The sequence below is a fragment of the Solanum pennellii genome, chromosome 10, assembly GCF_001406875.1.
Source record: "Solanum pennellii chromosome 10, SPENNV200".
Lineage (NCBI taxonomy): Eukaryota > Viridiplantae > Streptophyta > Magnoliopsida > Solanales > Solanaceae > Solanum > Solanum pennellii.
Window position 1 is genome coordinate 76,718,981 of NC_028646.1, and position 20,814 is coordinate 76,739,794.

At 32.8% G+C, this 20,814-nt stretch overlaps 3 protein-coding genes across 4 annotated transcripts; 2 read left to right on the forward strand and 1 right to left on the reverse strand.

Annotated features, from left to right (window-relative positions):
• Positions 1–7,165: 7,165 nt before the first annotated feature.
• On the forward strand, positions 7,166–10,398 carry LOC107002812 (nascent polypeptide-associated complex subunit alpha-like protein 1). The gene is made up of 4 exons (XM_015200984.2): positions 7,166–7,339; positions 9,075–9,159; positions 9,664–9,782; positions 9,879–10,398. Exons 1-4 carry the CDS (start codon positions 7,280–7,282, stop codon positions 10,209–10,211), a joined length of 597 nt encoding a protein of 198 aa, XP_015056470.1. The 5' UTR covers positions 7,166–7,279; the 3' UTR covers positions 10,212–10,398.
• A 541-nt stretch (positions 10,399–10,939) lies between these two features.
• On the forward strand, positions 10,940–16,321 carry LOC107002776 (vacuolar protein-sorting protein bro1-like). Of its 2 annotated transcripts, none has more exons than XM_015200942.2 (5): positions 10,940–11,507; positions 13,499–13,536; positions 13,640–14,011; positions 15,061–15,778; positions 15,876–16,321. In XM_015200942.2, exons 1-5 carry the CDS (start codon positions 11,279–11,281, stop codon positions 15,941–15,943), a joined length of 1,425 nt encoding a protein of 474 aa, XP_015056428.1. In that variant the 5' UTR covers positions 10,940–11,278; the 3' UTR covers positions 15,944–16,321. The 2 variants fall into 2 exon arrangements, with proteins under 2 accessions (XP_015056428.1, XP_015056427.1); XM_015200941.2 differs by having other exon boundaries at positions 10,943–11,507; positions 13,424–13,536.
• Positions 16,322–16,672: 351 nt separating this feature from the next.
• Positions 16,673–20,038, reverse strand: LOC107032423 (phosphatidylinositol 4-kinase gamma 8-like). The gene is made up of 4 exons (XM_015234026.2): positions 19,872–20,038; positions 19,343–19,390; positions 19,185–19,243; positions 16,673–18,890 (listed from the first exon to the last, which is right to left on the reverse strand). The coding sequence occupies exon 4, from the start codon at positions 18,780–18,782 to the stop codon at positions 17,067–17,069; it is 1,716 nt and encodes a 571-aa protein (XP_015089512.1). The 5' UTR covers positions 18,783–18,890; positions 19,185–19,243; positions 19,343–19,390; positions 19,872–20,038; the 3' UTR covers positions 16,673–17,066.
• Between the last annotated feature and the right edge of the window lie 776 nt (positions 20,039–20,814).

The following is a 20,814-nucleotide window of genomic DNA, read 5'->3' on the forward strand; positions in this document are numbered from 1 at the left end:
ACCAGGATAGTATATGAGGATCGGAGTGTCACGTTCCGACACCAGGATAGTATATGGATCGGAGTGTCACGTACCGACACGAGAGGAATAAAGATAATGAATCTTGAAAGATGTTAATATACTCAATTTAATGAACCTAATTCCCAAATGAGTATGATGGGGAGGCGTGAGTCCTCATTGATGTGCTTGGTGTTGTGACCAAGGGTTATGGTAATTGTAAATGCTGCATGCTAAGAATATTAGTTGATTTTATGATGTTATCTGATATATACTGTTTTCTATTCTGAGTTGGCCGATGATACCTACTCAGTACTTGTGTTTTGTACTGACCCCTACTTGTATGTTTCTTTCTTTGTTATTTGTGGAGTGCAGCAAACGGACCGTCGTCTTCAACTCAACCGCAACTCTAGCCAGTCTTCATTACACCGGATTTCAGGGTGAGCTAATGCTTCTAGCTTGGACTGGGTCTTCTTCTTCGTGTCTTGATGCCTTGAAGTTCCGGCATGGACATAGCTTTTCATTTATTTTAGCTTCTTAGATACTCTTAGATTTAGTAATTTGAGAATAGATGTTCTTGTGATGATGACTTCCAGATTTTGGGGATAATGATTTATAAATTTTAGAAGTTATTTGATTGATTTCGTTAATGAGTTTTAAGTCTTCCGCATTGTATTTTGTTCATTATGCTTGAAATGGTGGGGTTTAGATTGGTTGGTTCGCTCACATAGTAGGATAAGTGTGGGTGCCACTCGCAGCTCGATTTGGGTCGTGACAATTACAAGATTAAAAAGTCTTCATTTTTTCTTTAACTCCGTTTCAAGTTAAACTAGACCATTCTTTTTTAAACGGAGAGAGTAGTTAATTCATAATTCAAATATAACCAAAATTTATTTATTTCTATTTTATTTATTTTTTGTCAATTTATTTGAGTTTCCATGTATCATTCACAAAATTGTAATTCAATCAAATTTTAAAACAAATTCATTTTGTTTCTTCCAATATTCTAACGTTTTGACCAAGTTAAGAGTTATTAGAGGTCTGACAACTACTTTACATTAAAGACTCAAAATTTGTATATATGGTGAAATCAAAAAGATTGTGTTATTTTCATTTTATGCACAAGATTAAAACATCACCTGGACATTGCATATATATTTTTGCCTAAAATTTGAATTCGATTCAGAAATTAATTAAGTCAAAGACAGAAAAAACTTATACAAACAATTAAGTATCATATTACTTGTATCTACAGAAAAAACTTATACAGGCAATCCATTTGTCACCATTTATGAAATTTCTAACTGTGAAATTTGATACGATTCACACGTCTCTTTGTATCTGCACCAGCTCCTTTATTCTGATATTCCAAATAGTATGGCTGAACTATAGGCATATTTGAATATAGTATAGTGAAATACTATTATTCGGACACACAAATAAAGCAGCCATTATAGTACTATAATTTCCGGATCCGTCCCTTGCTACTATAACATTTGGAGGATGTGAAATATTTTGACATCCTTCGTATTCTAATATAGATAGTAAAAAAGTAACGATAGTCGAATTTATTTTGAATAAACGTAAAATGTCGAAAACTTAATTTTCTTCAAGTTGACTCATTTTTTTAAGCAAGAAATGTAGAAAATGATATATACTTAATTGAACCAATTTGATTAGTTGAAACTTTTACACTCAATAGCTTAATTTAAATCAATAAATTTAAATTACTACATAAAGAAAAACAAAATCACAACAAATTTAAGTGACAAAATAAAGTTACATACTAACATTGCAATATTAAGGAGTAATATAACTACCACTCAACTTATTGCAAAAAGGTATATAAATGTGAAAAGTGGGATATATAAATATTCTGTTTGTTTTTAGATAATAAAGAATGTATGCTTCTTTTTTATTTTAATTCAATATTCATGTTAGAATTTAATTTAATTTATATTTATATACCATAAAACTCATTTTTAAAAAAGTGCTTCCCATAAAATTGTTTTCATGGCATGCGATTTCTTAAATGAACTCTTATCATACGATAATTGTTTTAAAAAATAAATATTATCAGTTATATCTGTTTATTTCAAGTTTTAAAGTTATATTTGATTAAATTTAATGTAATAGTATAAGTGGGATTGATTATGAATATATTTTAATATTAAGGCCATTAATATTTGATTATATGTGTCTTCAATACTAATTTTTCTTTATTTGGATTAACAACAAATTGAATTTGAGTTTTTAATACTCATTTTACTTTATATAGCTTAACAAACTCAAAATACTAATTTTAAACCATACACAAATACAATTCTCTATTATTTCTTAATAATAAACGAACAAATAATTAAATAGAAAAAAAGATATTAAGTAAATGTAACATCATTCTATTAAAATTTACTCATAACAAGTTAAATATATTATATACATTTTAATTTAATTAGATTAGAAGCCTCGATTCTTATTAAATTAAAATGTATAATATATATATATATAATATTTAACTTGTTCTTAGTAAATTTTAATAGAATGAAGTTACATTTACTTAATACTTTTTCCTATTTATTTGTTTGTTTATTATTAAGAAATAATAGAAGAGAAGTGTATGGTTTAAAATTAGGGTTACTTGTCAATAAATACGGATAATAAAAGTTATTTTAATAGAAGAGACATATATGTATGTATAATGCATCTATCTATTTTAATAGAAGAGACATATATGTATGTATAATGCATCTATCTATCTATCTATCTATCTCTATATATATATATATATATATTTCAAGAATAATAATGTGTCGTTGTCAAAATAAAAAAAAATATTGAGATTTGGGATTTAAATTTGAAAATCCTTCATTCAAATGGACATCAATTACCAGTGCGTCAAAGACAAAATTTTTGTCAAGAGTGTTCGACTTTAAATATATATTCTTTAAATATAGAATTTGACATATATATATATATATATATATATATATATATATATATATATAACATAATTTTCCGAAAAATGGTGTCCAATTAGACACCTTGGGTGGTTGTGGCTACGCCACTATATACTAGTGTACACATGATGTATAACTATGTATCAACCACATGTAGAGTTTTAAAAAATTGAGCTTCATAGCTATTCAATATGTGGATTTCAATAGACATAAGCTCAAATCTTCTTTAAAACTATTTAAATATTATTATGATCTTTTTGTATTATTTTAAGTTTTTTGATATGTTGTTCACTTGAAACTATTAACGTTAGCAACAAGTTGAAATTTTTCATCGGGACATCGCTAGCTAGAATAGTAAATTTAGGTTTTGATTAAAATTGATTCTTAAAATAACAATCACGGAATGAATAGTCATTTTATTTAATTTGTCCTTAAAATAATACAATCGAATCAAAAGTGCTAACAATCAAATCGAAATGTATGCTATATTTAATTTAATTATTTTAATGTAAATTTGATTAAACTAATTCACTTCGGTTTTGATTTTAACTAAAAATCGACCAAAACGAACCTTAATGTTCTTTCTATTTTAATTCATGTGTCCCAATTTTCTCTTCAGCTTGGTTTGAAAAAAAAAATCATATTCTTATATTTAGTAAATGTGACTCGGGTAAAATTATTAAATAGAAAAAAAAATTTAATGATATTAAAATGAGTAAATTTTAGATATAACAAATATAAAAATCATATTTGTATGCTATAACTATGATTTGTATAATTGTGCACCTATTAATCTGTATATTTTGGTATACATATACATAAAAATTTGTATTTGTATATACCGGTATACAAACTAAAACATAGTAATTGTATATGAAAAAAATTACTACATATAAATGTATATACAACACATATGTATATCGAATGGGTCTATTTGTATATTTCGATATAGTCCTACAATTATTATTTTTATGCAACACATATGTATATCGAATGGGTCTATTTATGTATTAGGTATAGGAATGGGTCTTACAATTAATTTTTATACAACATATATGTATACCAAATGAGTCTATTGTATATTTTGATATACAAATGGGATGACAAAAAAATGAAATATTTGTTGCAAATTACAAATAAAAGAAGTTATGGCTATAACATTTAATTTGAATTAATAGTTTGCTATTTCATATAATTTTCACTATTAAAAATATATCCATGTAGGAACCATGTAAGTAAAGCTGCCAAAAAGGGTCGGCCCAAGCCTTGCGGGCCAAGAAATCTGAAGGGCTAGGGTGGGCCGGCCCTTCATTTGGTAGGGCTTGAAAGTGCTCAACCCAATCCAATCCTAGAAGGGTCGAGGTCTGGGGCGGGCTAGCCTTTTTATTTTTTCTTTTTTTCAAACTTATCACTTGATAAAATTAAGAAAATAAGAAGATTTTCGAATCAAATATGACAAACGATGGTGTTGTCCCAATAACACTAACAAAAAAATCTAGTGTAATTAAAATGTATCGTGTATACGCGAGCGAGATAAAAGAGTGACAAGCAAGATGGAGAGAGGCGAGGGCGTAAGATTTGTCTATGTATCTTAGATACATGCGAATCTACTTGAATAGACTGTAACCAAAACAAATTAGCCTAATTTTGAGTCTATATATTCCAAGATGCATGTATATATCTTGACGTATCAAAATCTATTACGATTCATGATACTGCAACATATTGTATATTTAAGTAATTAGATTATATACTAGTAAGATTATTGCAAGTTACTCTAAAATAAAAAGTTTTGGCCCATGGACCGACCCCGGGCCAAGGACTTATATGGGTCAAGCTTATAAAAGTCCTAGTTTTAAGTGAGCTTGAGAAATATTATCCTAATCTTATCCTAATAACATGTTGGATTGAATTGACCCCATAGGCTAAGTCTGTTTTAACAGCTCTACATATAAGTATCACGCTAGATAATAAAAGTGATGATATGATATGATATAAAAAAAGGCTAAACTCTTGACGTATCAAAATCTATTAAGATTCATGATATTGCAACATATTGTATATTTAAGTAATTAGATTATATACGGGTAAGATTATTGCAAGTTACTCTAAAATAAAAAGTTTTGGTCCATGGACCGAGCCCGGGCCAAGGACTTATATTGGTCAAGCTTATAAAAGTCCTAGTTTTAAGTGAGCTTGAGAAATATTATCCTAATCTTACCCTAATAACATGTTGGATTGAATTGACCCCATAGGCTAAGCCTGTTTTAACAGCTCTACATATAAGTATCACGCAGGATAATAAAAGTGATGATATGATATGATATAAAAAAAGGCTAAACTCATCGACAACTTCTTAAATTTGACATCAATTTTCACTTAGACACCTCAAGTAGACTTTGTTTATTTTAAACACTTCAAGTAATGGTCCACTATGTCATTTTGATACCTTTTTGTCATTTAGCTAAAATTATAAAGTGTGTAATACACTTGCGGAAGGTATGATGACCAACTAAAAGTTGACATGTGGCATGTGAATGTAAAAATAATAATCTTAAAATAAATTATTAAAAATTAATTAATTTTTCAGCTAAATATAATAAATAAAATTACGGTTTTCTACCATCCCACCCCTACCCCATTTGTCGTACGTCCCTTTTGCCTCCCCAAATCTATAATCATTTTCTTGATTCTTCTTCCAATTTTTTTTTTAAATCATTAAATTTTAGATTTTTTTAAAAAAATTATATATGACATTCTTCTAGCTTTTTTGAAAAAAAATTTGTATGTCAAATCTTTCAAAATTAGTGTGATGATTTTTAAAAATTTTATCTTTATAAACGTTTTTAAAATTAGTGATAATTTTTTTTAAAATATTTTATAAGTGTTTTTATCATGAATTTTCATGAGGGAAAGTGGAATAAATGGTAGGGCTAAAAAGTGAACAAGAAGAAGGAAAAAAACCAAAAAAAAAAACCTCACGCGCTCAAAATGCTTGCAATACACATAATATGTCAAGTCAGCAAAAAATATGAAAATGACAAAGCGAGAGTCAACATGAGGTGTTTAAAATGAATAACGTCTAGTTAAAGTGTCTAAGTGAAAATTGATGACAACTTTAGTTGGTTATCGATGCATTCATCCAATAAAAAAAAAGTATGACAGTATGGACAAATAGGACCCTTTTATGATCGGAAAAGGGTCTAAATTACCCTCAAAGTATTGGAAATGGTACAAAATTACCCTCCATCCACCTATTGGCTCCAAAATACCCTTTCCACCCACCTATTGAGTCCAAAATACCCTTGTCATCCACCTTTTGGTTCAAAATTGACCACTTATTTAACGGTTTTATATTTAAATTATTTAAATATTTTTAAAAATATGTGGCGCTCAACAATTTGTTATAATTTAACTTATTAATATAATTTATAAATCAATGCACTGCCCACCAGTTACTAACTAAACCCCTCTAAATTAATAAATCTGTCACATCGTTAATGCAACAACAGATTAGCTACTGTCAATTGAGTGTTTTTAAAAATTTGAGGTGAAAAAATCTTAGAAGTAAATTATCATACATTCAAGAGTCTAAAAAAATTACAGATAAACTTAAAAGTCTGACTATGTTCATCTTAATTATTGTTACGTCTCAATTATGTGATGTTACTTCATAGGTAAATTTTTTTAAAAATAATATATTAAAGATTTTAAAACATATCATAAAAAATTTATAAAATTATATTTTAAAAAAGTGCATGAATTAATTCGGAATGTATTACTTCTTTATCTTTAATCATAAATTTCTAATTCAATCTTGAAAGAAAGTGTCCTCCTAAATAAGTGGCTCAACTTCAATTTAATTGGGGCTTCGATTCAGACTCGAATAATTTTGGATGTCATTTTCAGGAATCTATAATTTCATCGTGTTTTATTAGTGTTTATGACGATTTTGATATTATAATTGGATTATTAATTGGGTGAGGTTTAGTTAGTAATGAGTGGGTAGTGGGTTGCTTTATAAATTATATTAATAAATTAAATTATAACCAATCGTTGAATGCCAAGTACTTTAAAAAATATTAAAGAGTTTAATTTTAAAATAATTAAAAAAGTGGACAATTTTGAACTCAAAAATGGATGACAAGGGTATTTTGGAGCCACAGCGGATGATTACATAATCTTCCTCATTTATCTGTTATGATTCTATTCGGGTCGGGCCTAGGAAACGGGTCATAGATGACACAAGTTATCCGTAGGGTTTTAGGACCATTGTCTTCTTCGCGAACCTAAATTCTCTCATTGTCAGTTGTCGCTAACTCACCATGACTGCTCAATCTCAAGAAGAAATCTTAGCCGCTCATCTGGAACAACAGAAGATTGAAGTAATTCTCTTCCTCTTGCAACTAGACATAAAGTTCCGAAATGTTTGATTTTGAAGTTCTATAGAAATTTGACTTAATTTTATAGTTTGATTGTATCTACTGTGATTTGTCTATTGTTTATTTTTTTTTGTTTTTACTGATCTGATTTGCTAATCTTGTTGATGTTCATTGTTATTTCTTCTTCTTGAGATGAATTGGGATCTATAAAAAAAATATAGAATGAGCACAAAAAATTTGATGATTTACTTTGTAGATGATCTTTTGTCAGAAAAGTTTGAATCTTTTAAGGCTGTTGTTAATAGAAATAACTAGTTTGCTAGCTTCCACTCTTTTTTTGCTTAATTGGTGACTCTACCATACTTGGAGATGAGGGATGCTTACTATCCGAGCAACTCCCTCTTGTTGAGTTTGCTTTAGCAGCTACTAGTTTAGATGAGATGTTTTTTTGTGTGTGGAACAGTGGAAGAGACTAACTAGTTCGTTACGAGACATGATGAACAATCTCTTTAAGGGAAAGTTTAAGTTTTTTGAGGTGACTAATAGAGTGACTTCCTAGTGTTTTCCATTGTGATTTGCAAGGTAATTTATAATTTAGAGAATTTTTTTTTTTTTTGGTGAACTATGACGAAAATTGCAGTTGCCTTTTGATTTCCAGCTTGTTATTGTTGTGAGGGAGATCTTAAGGCAGTAACTAGGAAATTATAAAGAGGAGGAAAACAAACGGATGTTAGATCTTCTAGCAGAAGAAATTTAGTTGTTTAAATTTGCTTATGCTCATTTGACATTGACTCGCAAGTTGCAAGTCAGGCCAATTGAGTTGAAAATCGGGCAATACAAAGATGTGCAGTCTGCAGAAATGTGCTCCTCAGTGAGGTCGTCCTTTCAGGAGTAACATTGGAAAAAATGTTGCTCTTTCAATGCATGTCTCAATTGGCTGACTTGACCCTTCCCCCCCTACTCTCCTGATGCTGGTGCCCTTCTAAGAGATATGGCCATTCTTAGTTCCTTTCCATTCCCTTGGTTTTTGGGTTGTGTAAATGGGTATGCAATTCCCTCCTTTCCATCACCATAACGAAGCTCTCCCTCCCCCCTCCCTCCTGTCAAAAAACTTCTCTTTTTTCCCCATCACTGCAAGGTCTTCAATAACAACTGGAATCATCCCCTGCCCCTTTCCATCCATCCATCTATCCTCAACCTTTTCCTTACAATGTATGACTTGATTTAGTGGTTCAGTTGTAATTATCATCTTCTTTAAAGACGGGAATATTAGTTGTAGTTATCATCTGTACAACAGTTGATGTGATTAAATGTTCTAGAGTAGCTAAATTTTTCTATACTTGTTTATTTGAAAAATCCTTACTGTACTTGTGTTTCATAAGAATTGAAAAATTTCATGCTAGTTATTTAGACTTCCAATGTTGTAGTTGCTGCAATACTTTTAAGCATCTTCTGTTTGTTCTTTCATGAGTGAATCAAATTGTTGAATCCTTGTTTTCCGCTTTTCCATAGTTATTAAGTTTTTACCTATGCCAAAGAGAACAACAGAAAAAATAAAAAGGTCTTGCAGATTTTATGTGTGGCATCTAAATACTTCATTGGTTCATTTGTTGATGTTGAATTAGTGAAGTATTGTCATGTCTTGGTTTTCAATGTCAGCTTTGGTCAAGTGAGAACCAGTTTTGGTCTTCATGTATATTGTTTAACATTTTAAACCAAGTATGATCTTCTTATGTAGTCCGAGGAGCCAATTATTGAGGATGAAGACGACAATGATGAAGAAGACGACGATGAAGATGACAAAGATGATGATGATGTCGAAGGTAAGCATACAAGCGTAATTTCATTATTCTGAGCCTGACTTTGCTTCTTGAAGTGTACATTCCTTCTGAGTGGAAACAACTAATTGAATCTTTCATTTCTAATCACGGAAGGCATGAATATTACATAGTTTACGTGATTATGAGAATAATTTGCTTGTACGGTCTAATTGTTTATCCACTTGACCCGTTTGATTTGATCAACTTCCCTATTTGTCCAACTATATTTGTTTCCTTCCTCTTTCCTCTTTTCCATTTGGCTTCATTGATACTTGTGATTTTTTCTCCATATATTTGGGTTTTACTTTTGCATGCATAGATTAACTGAGTTGGAAATCTTATTGAACAACTAAGCGTGTTCTAACGAGTCTCAATGGGTTCCAATTCTGTCACTCAACATCTCTATTGTTTTAAATATATGGGACGAATAGTAAGTGGATGTTTTAACTCTCTTTCTGTGGTCTACAATGCACATAAATACTGGAATTATCAAATCACAAATTGCAGGGGGTAGTGGTAGGTCAAAACAGAGCAGGAGCGAGAAAAAGAGTCGAAAAGCTATGATCAAGCTCGGAATGAAGCCAATCCCCATGGTCAGCCGTGTCACTGTCAAAAAGAGCAAGAATGTTAGTTAATTATGTTATTGCTTTCTTGCTTTTTCTTTTCGATGTTTTCTGTTCTAGTGCTTAGCCTTTCTCCTTACGTTATCTTCCTTGTTTCAGATTCTATTTGTCATCTCAAAACCAGATGTTTTCAAGAGCCCTGCATCAGACACATATGTTATATTTGGTGAGGCAAAGATTGAGGACTTGAGTTCTCAATTGCAGTCTCAAGCTGCTGAGCAGTTCAAGGCTCCTAATTTGAGCAATGTGATATCAAAGCCAGAACCATCAACGGTGGCTCAGGACGATGAGGATGTAGATGAGACTGGTGTAGAACCCAAGGATATCGAGCTGGTGATGACTCAAGCTGGTGTTTCCAGAGCAAAATCTGTCAAGGCTCTCAAGGCTGCAAATGGTGATATTGTCTCTGCCATTATGGAGCTTACAAACTAGAAACTCTTTACTATGTAACTTTTTTTCTTTCTCCAATCTCTTGAGCTGACTATGAATATTAAAGGTTTCAGTTACTGCTTTTCCCATTCAGTTTTACTGTTCTGCTTGCTATCATTGTATACCAGAGACATGCTGAGTTATGCAAACTAAAAAAAAAATGGAGTTTTGCTGCATTTTTCCTCACTAAGTCATATCTAAATGATACTCTGGCAAAGCATTTCTCCATAAAAGGCAGGCGATTCGATATTTATGATTTGCCTGTAATAGTTGATGAGACAACACAGCTATAGCTAATTTTCTTTGTTTCTATATTTGTTCACATTTGATTTTTATGTACCGACAAAGAAAAAATCATGTCATCAAATTATTTTGAAGCTTGCTAATCTAACTTGAATTATATATGTTTTTTCTTCTCCTTTGTCAGTTGTAATAAATGAGATTAAATAAACTAAAAACATTACATTGTTTATAGATAGCCTATGCTTTTCTCATTTATTGGTTCACCTAGAAATATGTTGGATCATATATCAAAGTCAAGGAGTCCTAGGTTGGTTGAGACTTGAGAGTACTCTTCAAAATTGAAATAAAGTTTCACCTAAGGTGAATAAAATAAATTAACAAATAAATGCTGAGATTATAATAGAGTAGAATAGACGGCGAAATGAAATAAAACAAAGGTATTACAACCTTTCCATTTGTACGTGAATTTTATTACAACATCTAAAAACAACTGTGGAGTCAATAAAACGCCATTATAAGCAAAACTACAAAAGTTGTCTGCTTTACTCACTAAACAAACAGTTGTCTTTGCAGCAACTCACTTTACTCTCTTTCAACTCCCAAGTTCCATCCCAACCCTAACAGAAAAAAAAAAGAATAAAAATATATATACATATTTGTGTTGTGCCACTCTTTAGTCTCTCACCAAAAGAAGAAATTTTGTGAACTTACTTTTTCCAAGAACAAGAAAAAGAAGAGGAGGAAGAAGCATGGATTCTTTGTTATGTTACTGTAGAGATGAAGGATGAGAAAAGGGAATTAGACCCACATTGTTGTAAGTGTTTCCAATGGGGAAAGGAGAGGAAGAACAGCCAATACCTAGTACTGCATTGGATGCACAAAGTACAAACCAAAATGCAGAGGATAGGTGTTGTTGTAGGTTCAAAGGGTTGGTGAGTTTTAAATGTGTATTTGTATTGATTCTTGGCTTGGGAGTCTTGATTTCTGCTGTTTTCTTGTTGCCATTCTTCAACAATGGAGATCTGGGTGATCTGGATCTTGACAACAAGTATAAAGGTACCATTTTTACAGCTCACTTATTAGAAAAAAAAGTGTAATGGTACCATCTTTCTGTGGCTTAATGGCAATATGCTCTGCTTGGGAGATCATTCTGTGTAATTTTTTGTGTTAGATTGGTAACTATGAGTTTACAATCTGATATTGTACCTTGTGTGAAATTGAGTTACCTTTTTCTGGTGGCTTAGCATGAGTTTCTGGTTTAATTCAGGAAATGTTTTTCTTTGTGTTGTTGACTGAACTGATATGTTTGAGTTTTGGGTTCTTCTAGTTTGGTTTAATGAAGTGAATTTTCAATTACTGAGGCATAAATAAGAAAACTGGAAAGTTATTTGCTGCTAATTTGATATGCAGCTCTAATGGAGATATATTTGGCCTTTGTTAAGGAATGGATATTAGCCATGTTACTAGTTGTATACATAGATAGCATAGCTGTAGGGATTGATATCATATCTGTAGGATCTTCTTTATTCTTTCCATAGTTAGGATATATGTATATGCATTTATACTTGTTGATTCATTGAATAACATCTCAAGAATTCTCATACCTTTTGTTACATGGTATCAGTGTCAAGTCCATCCTTGTTTAAGATCCCGATCGACACACTAGTTGTGCCTGAGCGTGGGGTGGGGTGAGTTAAGAGTACCACATTGGTTAGTGAATAAGCTGGTGGTTTGCTTATATAGATTTGAGCAATCCTCCCCTCATGAGCTAAATTTGGGGTTGAATTAGGCTCTGGTGCCATATCTTTGCACCTCTTAAACACTGGATAATGACATATATGTCTATGCTATTAAATTAGACATATAATTGCCTTTTTGAGTTTCACCTAGGATTGGCGGTTCGTAACTTAGACATATAATTGATGAGTCTATTATTAAAGACATACAATTGATGAGTCTGTTATTAAAACTTGTAGTAAAAGTAACTTGTGTAATCTGTTACATACATTTTCACTGGTGAAGTAAACAAGATAAGGAAGATAGTTCATTTCGTTGAGTGTAGCATCAGAATAGATACCTATTTATAATTTACGTCTCAGCTAGAAAGAATGTACCTTTAATTGGAATTTTAAAAAGAATTATGGATGTTTTCTAGCTGTTGACTGTTCTTAAAATTTGGTGTACTCGTGCTTTATCAGCTGAAGATTAACCTTTACCATTAAACTGAAGATGTGTTAATGTACCAAAATGTCTCTTGAATTTTGTGGTTTGGTGTACTCGTGCTTTATCAGCTGAAGATTAACCCTTACCGTCAAACTAAAGATGTGTTAATGTACCAAAATGTCTTGAATTTTGTGGTTTGGTGTACTCGTGCTTATCAGCTGAAAATTAACCCTTACAGTCAAACTAAAGATGTGTTAATGTACCAAAATGTCAGTTGAATTTTGTGGTTTTAAACATGCAACATAGCTTATATGTAAATTGAAACTGAGGGAGTAGGTTATTATTCCTTATGCTGGAGGTACAAATTAACCTAATGTTATTTTTCTCATAGCTTAGTTTTCCCACAAGTAACAATCAATGTCATCAACAATTTTGTCTGCTTGTGGCTTTGAGATATGATAAAGGTCTTTCGATAATAGTCATAGAATAGAGTTTCTCTAGGTGAATGCACTTCTCAAGGCATAGAGTAGAACTGTTCTTGAAGAACAATGAAAAGCTTGAAACCTTAGGACTACATGGAGTCTCCTGGTTGATAATTTTTTCTTGACAGCGAAAATGAAGCATCTCTATGCTGGAACCACATGTCAAGCTGGTTTTAGTTACTTCGGAGCTTTTGGTTTGTTTCTCTTGTGAAGTGTCTGAGTAATCTGAATATCCTATTTATATTTGAAAAAAAGAATACCTACTATCTCATATGCTCATGCAAATATTTTTAGCTTTTCACGTCAATGTGTTTTGGGGTTTTCCAGGTCATGATATAGTTGCCAGTTTCATGCTTGAGAAGCCAGTTTCGTTTGTCAATGATAACATTTTGCAACTTGCAGATGATATTTTTGATGAAACAAGTGTTTCCCATACTAAAGTATGTCCAATAATTCTTGTCTCCCTTATCTTTGTTATTCTTCCTTAGCTTAATTTTCTTTTGGCATTTCTTCCCTCGCACACTGATTTTGTGCTTCCAATAGGTGGAAATAATATCATTAGAAAATATAGCTGGAACGAACATCACAGAGGTCATTTTTGCAGTTGACTCTGAAGTGAAAAATGGGAGGATCTCTCTAACTGCTCTGAGTTTAGTCCGGTCGGAATTTGAAGCTGTAATTACTGGCCAATCAGCTATGCACTTGACAACAACTTTGTTTGGCGATCCTTTTTCCTTTGATGTGCTGAAATTCAGAGGTGGGATTACTGTGAGCCCCAAACAAAGTGGATTCCTCATGCAGCAATTCCAGATGCATTTCAACTTCACGTTGAACTTTTCAATTGATGAAATTCAAGATAATTTTCATGAACTAAAAAGCCAGCTCAAATCTGGATTACATCTTTCATCATATGAGGTCTGTGATTATGATTGCAGTTAGCTGCATTGACATATATATCTTGCCTCTGCTATCATTCTTCATGCCCTTAACAATATTTTTGTTTTGAAGCAAGTGCTTTGCGATCTATCATCCTGTTTCCAGCTCTACATTCTCTGGCTTATATTACTTTCTTGACACATTTAGCTTTTAAATGTTTTATCTTGTTATGACTGATTGATTGTAGTAAGGCTTTTGTTTTTTTATTTGCTTATTTCATCTAAGTTTTTCAGTTTGTTATATATGTAATCTCCTGGTAAAAACGCATAATATAATCACGTGGGCTCTGCCTGCACATGTTCGAATCTGCTGTGCACACAGTTGAGGTACTTGATTTTTCATTCTCAAAAAAAGAATACATGTATAATTCCTAACTCATGCAGGCAGTCATTTGAAAGGGAAATAGTTATATATCAAAATAAACAGGTTATTTATATTATGAAACCCCTATCATATTTCTGTTCAGTTGAATGTTTTCTATGACTATCCTCTCGGTTATTCTAGGATGTATCGATCTGATAGTGCTGCCCCTTGGCAGAGTATCATTGTTTACTATTTCTTCTCCTAAAGGGATCTATACGACTAAGACTTTGTGAGGCATTAGATATGTTTGTGTTTGAAGCTCTGGGTTTTGTTACCAATTCAGCAAACCTCATCAACACAAGAAGTATCATTTTTTCTCGCTCAAAAAGATCCATATATGTGCAGTTGTTTTATCCAAAAGGCAAAAGGTTTGGATTGTCTCATTCACTAGCAATCTGCTACTATCCAACAAAGTACTTTTCAAACACAGATATACTTGAAACACATTCTATCTTTATCTTTACACGCACTAAATGCAGTATCACCGTGATCACAACAGAGGATTTCTTGGTTTGTTTATGATCCTGTTAGCTGCTTGCATCTTTTTGCTATTAGGTGTTTATTACTTGAAAAAACATAATTCTTTCATTATTTGTTACTTAGAAGAGCATTCATTGTTGATGTAAGCATGCTGATTCTCTTTCTTTTTCCTCTTTACAATGCAGAACTTGTATATGAGTTTGACTAATACAAGAGGGTCAACTGTGGATCCTCCCACTATTGTTCAGTGTAAAGTCCTTTTTGCAGTTGGGTTAAATCCCTCCAGTTCAAGGTTGAAGCAGTTGGCTCAGACAATTGATTCTCATTCTGAAAACCTTGGCCTCAATAACACCGTATTTGGAAGGGTTAAACAAGTTAGCCTGTCCTCTGATTTACCACATTCTCGAGGTGGTGATGGGGGTAGTCCCTCACCTTCTCCAGCTCCACTACCTCATCATCAACACCACTACCATCATCGTACAAACTTCGCTCCTGCAATATCACCTGCTCCAAAGGTTGGGAAAGGTGGATCTATTAGCAGGCAAGTTTCACCTATATCCGCACCAAAGCCAGCATCTGCAACAGTACTTCCACCTTCCCCTGCTCCTGCTCCCGCACTACACAAAGGACATGAGGCCCAGCCTCCTTGTCATTTTGGGAGATTTCCAAGAAAGGCGAATAGTCACTCGCATATAGCTCCTGCTCGAGCACCAGTCCCTGCACCTCATAATACTCCCTCTCGGCACCAGCAAGTACACGCTCCAACTCCTACCCCACATGAAATCACTGCATCAAGTCCATTGCCCAATGTAGTGTATGCTCATGTTCATCCTCCATCAAGGAGTATTTCTGTTGCACAGCCTCCTGACAGATTTACGTCAACTTCACCCTTTCCATCTTCGTGTCAGTACTTTCTTGAGAATCTTGTATTTACCTCACTTGTGTTTGTAATATTTTTTTCCTTAATGCTAAATTGATGCATTGACATATGCACTTGCAGCTTCTGAAGGGATTCTTTTGTCAAAATTCTGGGCTTTCCAGCTGTTCCTACTTGTACTACTTCCATAGCAGCAGGATGAGGGGAAATTATTTTTTTGGTAACCAAACTTGCCTCCAGCATTGTGTAAGTTCCACGTCATTCCATCGGGGCAAAGGAACAAACTTGAGGAGTTTGCAGGGAGGAGAGCAATGCCAAAAGGGCATCTCTCACGCTTGCATAAATGTGTGTTATTGTTGTATTCTTGTAAATATTTCTATAAAGATTCAGTGCTGCACTGCAATTTTAGGTCAAAGTCACAGAGGTGACAGGCCTGTGATGACTTGCATTGGCACTGTTGTGTATCATTCCTTCTTGCATAAACACAAGGAGGGGAAAACACAACCAAGAAATGTATAATAAGCTTTTTTGTTCCTAACATCTTCCTAGTCTATCATTTGTGATCTTTACTTCTTTAGTACTGAATGGCAATTTGTTTTTACTGTCTCAGTTGTACAAGTGAAGAGTATGGTGTTTCAGGTATCATGATCTGATGGTTTACCACAAAAATAAATCTGTCTTTATGTATTATCAAATGGATATTAGAAACTAATCTTGCAAAATAACTCTTTTTTACTATGGTGGTGTTCGAGTCAGCTTGTGTAGTTTCAAGTATTCCACAAGGACTTGACATCTTCTACTAATACAAGTATCGGATAATTGTGTTCACCAAAACTAAGATGGCGAGAGAATATCTTCTTCAAAATATACTCAGATAAACTGTATGTAATGGATGATACATAGAGTTGACTCCATATACATAGGCCAACAAACTTTCTTGATTTTTTGGATCAAATTTATTTACAATTTCAACAACATATAATCAAACGTCTCAAAGAACATACAATTCTCTGATCTTTATATTTTAAATGATGAATACAAACAATAATTAGGCCTTACTCCCAAATTATTTGGGGTTGGCATTTTAAACAATAAATAAAAATGTAACAAGAGAGAGGTATCAACTTCTGCAGAGAAGTAGTAAAAACAAGAAGACTTAACTTTTCAATAAAGGGTGTGGAAAGGATGGCAAATTTGCTCATCTCTTTGCCATTCATACTAATATCTATCTATATTCTACCTTGAGTACTTTGGCTGGTAATTTACACTTGTTGAAAATACATGTGGAATTCTTCTCATAAACCAAACTTCTCTTCAGAATTCACAAGAAGATCCCAATCTTTGCTTTAACAAACACATGCAGTTTTTTCCCTCAAATGCCTCGGGCAAAAGCTTCTCGAAAACCTCTAAGAACAAGATCCATTGTTCACTACTCATTTCACCAAAAGAAATCCCTTCACCATCATTCTTGTAATTTTTTGTACCAAAGCTCATACTCCTCAACATAGCACTAGTTTTCTGACTATCACTATCGTTGATATTGTCCTCCTTACCACCATCATCGTCTATTAAGGTATCTGAACCACAAATTTTGTTGTTTACGCAATCACATTCTTCTTCATAATGAAACACTGATGGATTAGCTATTGTACTCATAGACCTAACAGATGAAAACCTTGGAATTTTCGGTGGTTTAGCTGTTATAGCAGAGCCTTGCAAGATTTCATCAGCTTCCTCATCTTCTTGATATGAGTCATCTCCATCTTCATAATCAAACTGGAAAACTCCAACACTTCTTTCTTTCTCTTCACAGATACTTTGATCATCCTCTTTTATTTTACTCTCCATGTTAACCTTGGCACTGAAACATATCTTTTCTAATGCACTCCATTCTTCCTGTCCTCCATAACATTTTCGAGTCATCATTTCTCCGATTTGAGCTAGACAAAGCCCTGAAGTAGCAGCTTGCTTCAAAAGAATGGTGCACACCACAAGAACCCGAATGGATGATTCCCTGATAGAAGGGAGTTCATTTCTCAGTAAATCTGCATCCTTAAAAGGATCAAGACCACATATATACTCCATTTCAGACTCCGAAAATGGAATGGAAGCTTGAGGCCAATGCAGCCATTCAAAGTATGGATCATCAAGTGATTCTGGCAAGCAAAGTCCATGATCTATAGGTACAAGTTCAGCAGAATCAACAGCATAGCTTTCTTTCCCGTGCTTCACCAGGATATTTCCAGCATGCCTGTCGAGATTGAGAAGACGTATATCCAAAATTCCAATACGATGAATTGAAGCCACTGAAAAGCCTGAAGCACCTAAGTCTCCTGCATCATAATCATGTTCCATATATCGTTGAAGCGAGGCAGTTTTGTAAGTTGAAGCAGATATCGATTGTGAATCGTTTATATTGAAGGTAACATGAGAAAATTTGACCAATGTTGTTGGAGGAACACCAGCAAATCCATCATGGTCAAGAAGATAAGCAGCAGATTCCCGGACACCAGTTTCACCTATCTTGATGGAACGTTTCATGCCAGGTTGGCCTAGCATCCGACCTGCAAATCCTTTTGGATTATTCAAAGCTAAAGGTTCCTCATCAGCTGGTTTTGCCACTGCTACTGCATTACCATTACTCGCCCGAAAAAGGTAAGCACCACCTAGTCCACTTGCCAGTAACTCAGGTTTGACTCCAGAAGCCATAGCAATAGCAACCTCAACTACTAAAGCATGCACTTTAGGAGTGCGATGACCACCAATGATTTCAACTCTCGGATTACTTTCAATATCTTCTTCCGTTCTAGTGGAGAGGGATAAACAAGGTGTGGAAAAGCTCTTTTGGATGTTGGAGAACTCAAAGGGAACATGATGTACAGAATGTGCAAGGCTCGTTTGGCTTGATTCAAGAATGTTGATGTAATCGAGCTGAGAGAACGATGGAATCTTACACCTTGGAGGTCTAACGAATTGCTTGAACCCGTGATTTTGGGGATTGATAGCTACAGCCATCTTGTTGAATCTCATTCAAGTAAAAACAACAGCAACAACAAAAGTGCATGCTAAAGGGAGCTTCTTTAATGTGTGAATCCTTAGAGAATTATTCTTCCTTGGGTAGAACGTCCTTCACATTGTCTGAAAAATGAAATAACAAGTCTACTTTATCTGGATATATTTTCGCTATAACAACGACATTTATCTGGATATATTTTGGCTACTACAGCCAAATGTTGTTATAGAGAACATAGGTATAATATAACATGAAAATTGGTTCCAAAGACGTTATAATGACTTCCAGAAACCATTACATTATATACCCAACTATACAAAACAAATGCAGCATTTTGAGAAAAAGTAACTTTCTTTCTGCAATTGACAATCTCACAACACTGTATATAATTTTGACTGTGAATTCTTATGAAGACTTACATCAAATTCGCGTAAAGGAGGCTGCAAAAGTCAAATAACCACATTGGTATCTCTGAACCCTGTGAAATATCTCGCGAATTATATAGTAAGAACAAACATATATATAGAAAACCAGGCAATATGGTTGAGAAATTGAAAATGTAAAGCATTTGACATACCATCCTGTTGGTTCCCTCGCTCCTCCGCTTAATAGTCGCCACAATTGACTACAAAAACAACAACAATTAGAACATTAATTCTGTTCCAACAACACTTCAAAAAATCCTACCATTTCCCAAAAAGAATCACACATTTGAAGCACGAGGATCATCCTATCTAGTTTCACCTCTATGAATTCAATAACATTTGTATACTAACCAATGAAAAGGTAGTAATTTTCCCCTTTATATATCAATCATAGCCTCCCATCTATTCCACCCCTCCACAATGGTGGATCTAATTACACGTTCAACAGAATTCAATAACCATCCTATAAATTTGTATATATAATTTGTCCAAAACTCATTTAAATTGGATCTATAACTCATAAACTTGAAATCCTGAATAACCTTGGACACTAATAATAAACATGTTATATGACAATGATACAACAACAAGTCCTAATCTTTGCATAAAATTTACAATCTAATCAGATTTCTTATCAAATTCTTTACGAAAAAACTGACATTAATAACGAAAAAAGATTACCCTGAATACTGGTGAGGCATTCAGGGAGACGAACAACAACGGCTGAGCGTGAGAGAGACAGAGAGAAACAAAAATTCCTTTTACTGGAAAGTTATTGAGAGACAAAAGGCCCCCCTTTCTTCTCTGTCTGTTTTTTTTCTTTTTTTTTCTTTGTTTTTTTTTTCCAACAGTCTGGGGGGAGTTTTCTCTTCTTTTACCTATTCTTTCTTACCGTTAAGACGGTTACAATAACTTCCTCTCATTCGCGTTCTTTTCTCTAACTATTTTTCAATAAATTATGCGAAGAATATCCTTAGGTCATTATAGTTATCGTGATTAATTAAAAGAGAATGAATATAAAAGATTAAAATTAGGCGTATATTATAATCGTAAAGATTAGAGTATGTGTGTGTTCAAAATAGTAGTAGTATTTGTGTTGGTCAAAATGAGAAGTAAAAGTATACTTTGTTGGTTGCATAGTAATAATTTTATAGTCATAAAACATGACTTACGTTAAAATTATTTTTGCATAATAATATTTGATATTTGTGATATTGACACATATATTTCACAATTTTTACTTTCAATTGACGAATCAGCCTGTTTGAATGGGCTTAAAAGCTGATCAAATTGATTTATTAAAGTGCTTGACTGCTTGGTAATTATCAAATGACTTATTTCAAGTCAAAAACCAAAAGTTAGGTGAGGGATGCTTTTTATTTTTCAACTTACAAGTCATTTTATGTTGACAAAGTATATTACTTTTTTGTCTTTAATTCTTTTATTATTATTATTATTATTATTATTATTATTATTATTGTTATTGTTATTATTATTATTATTATCATTATTTTTATTTATTATTACTATTATTATCGTTATTATTTTTATTTTTATTTTTATTATTATTATTATTATTATTAGTTTTATTATTATCATTATTATTAATAATAATAATTTTTAT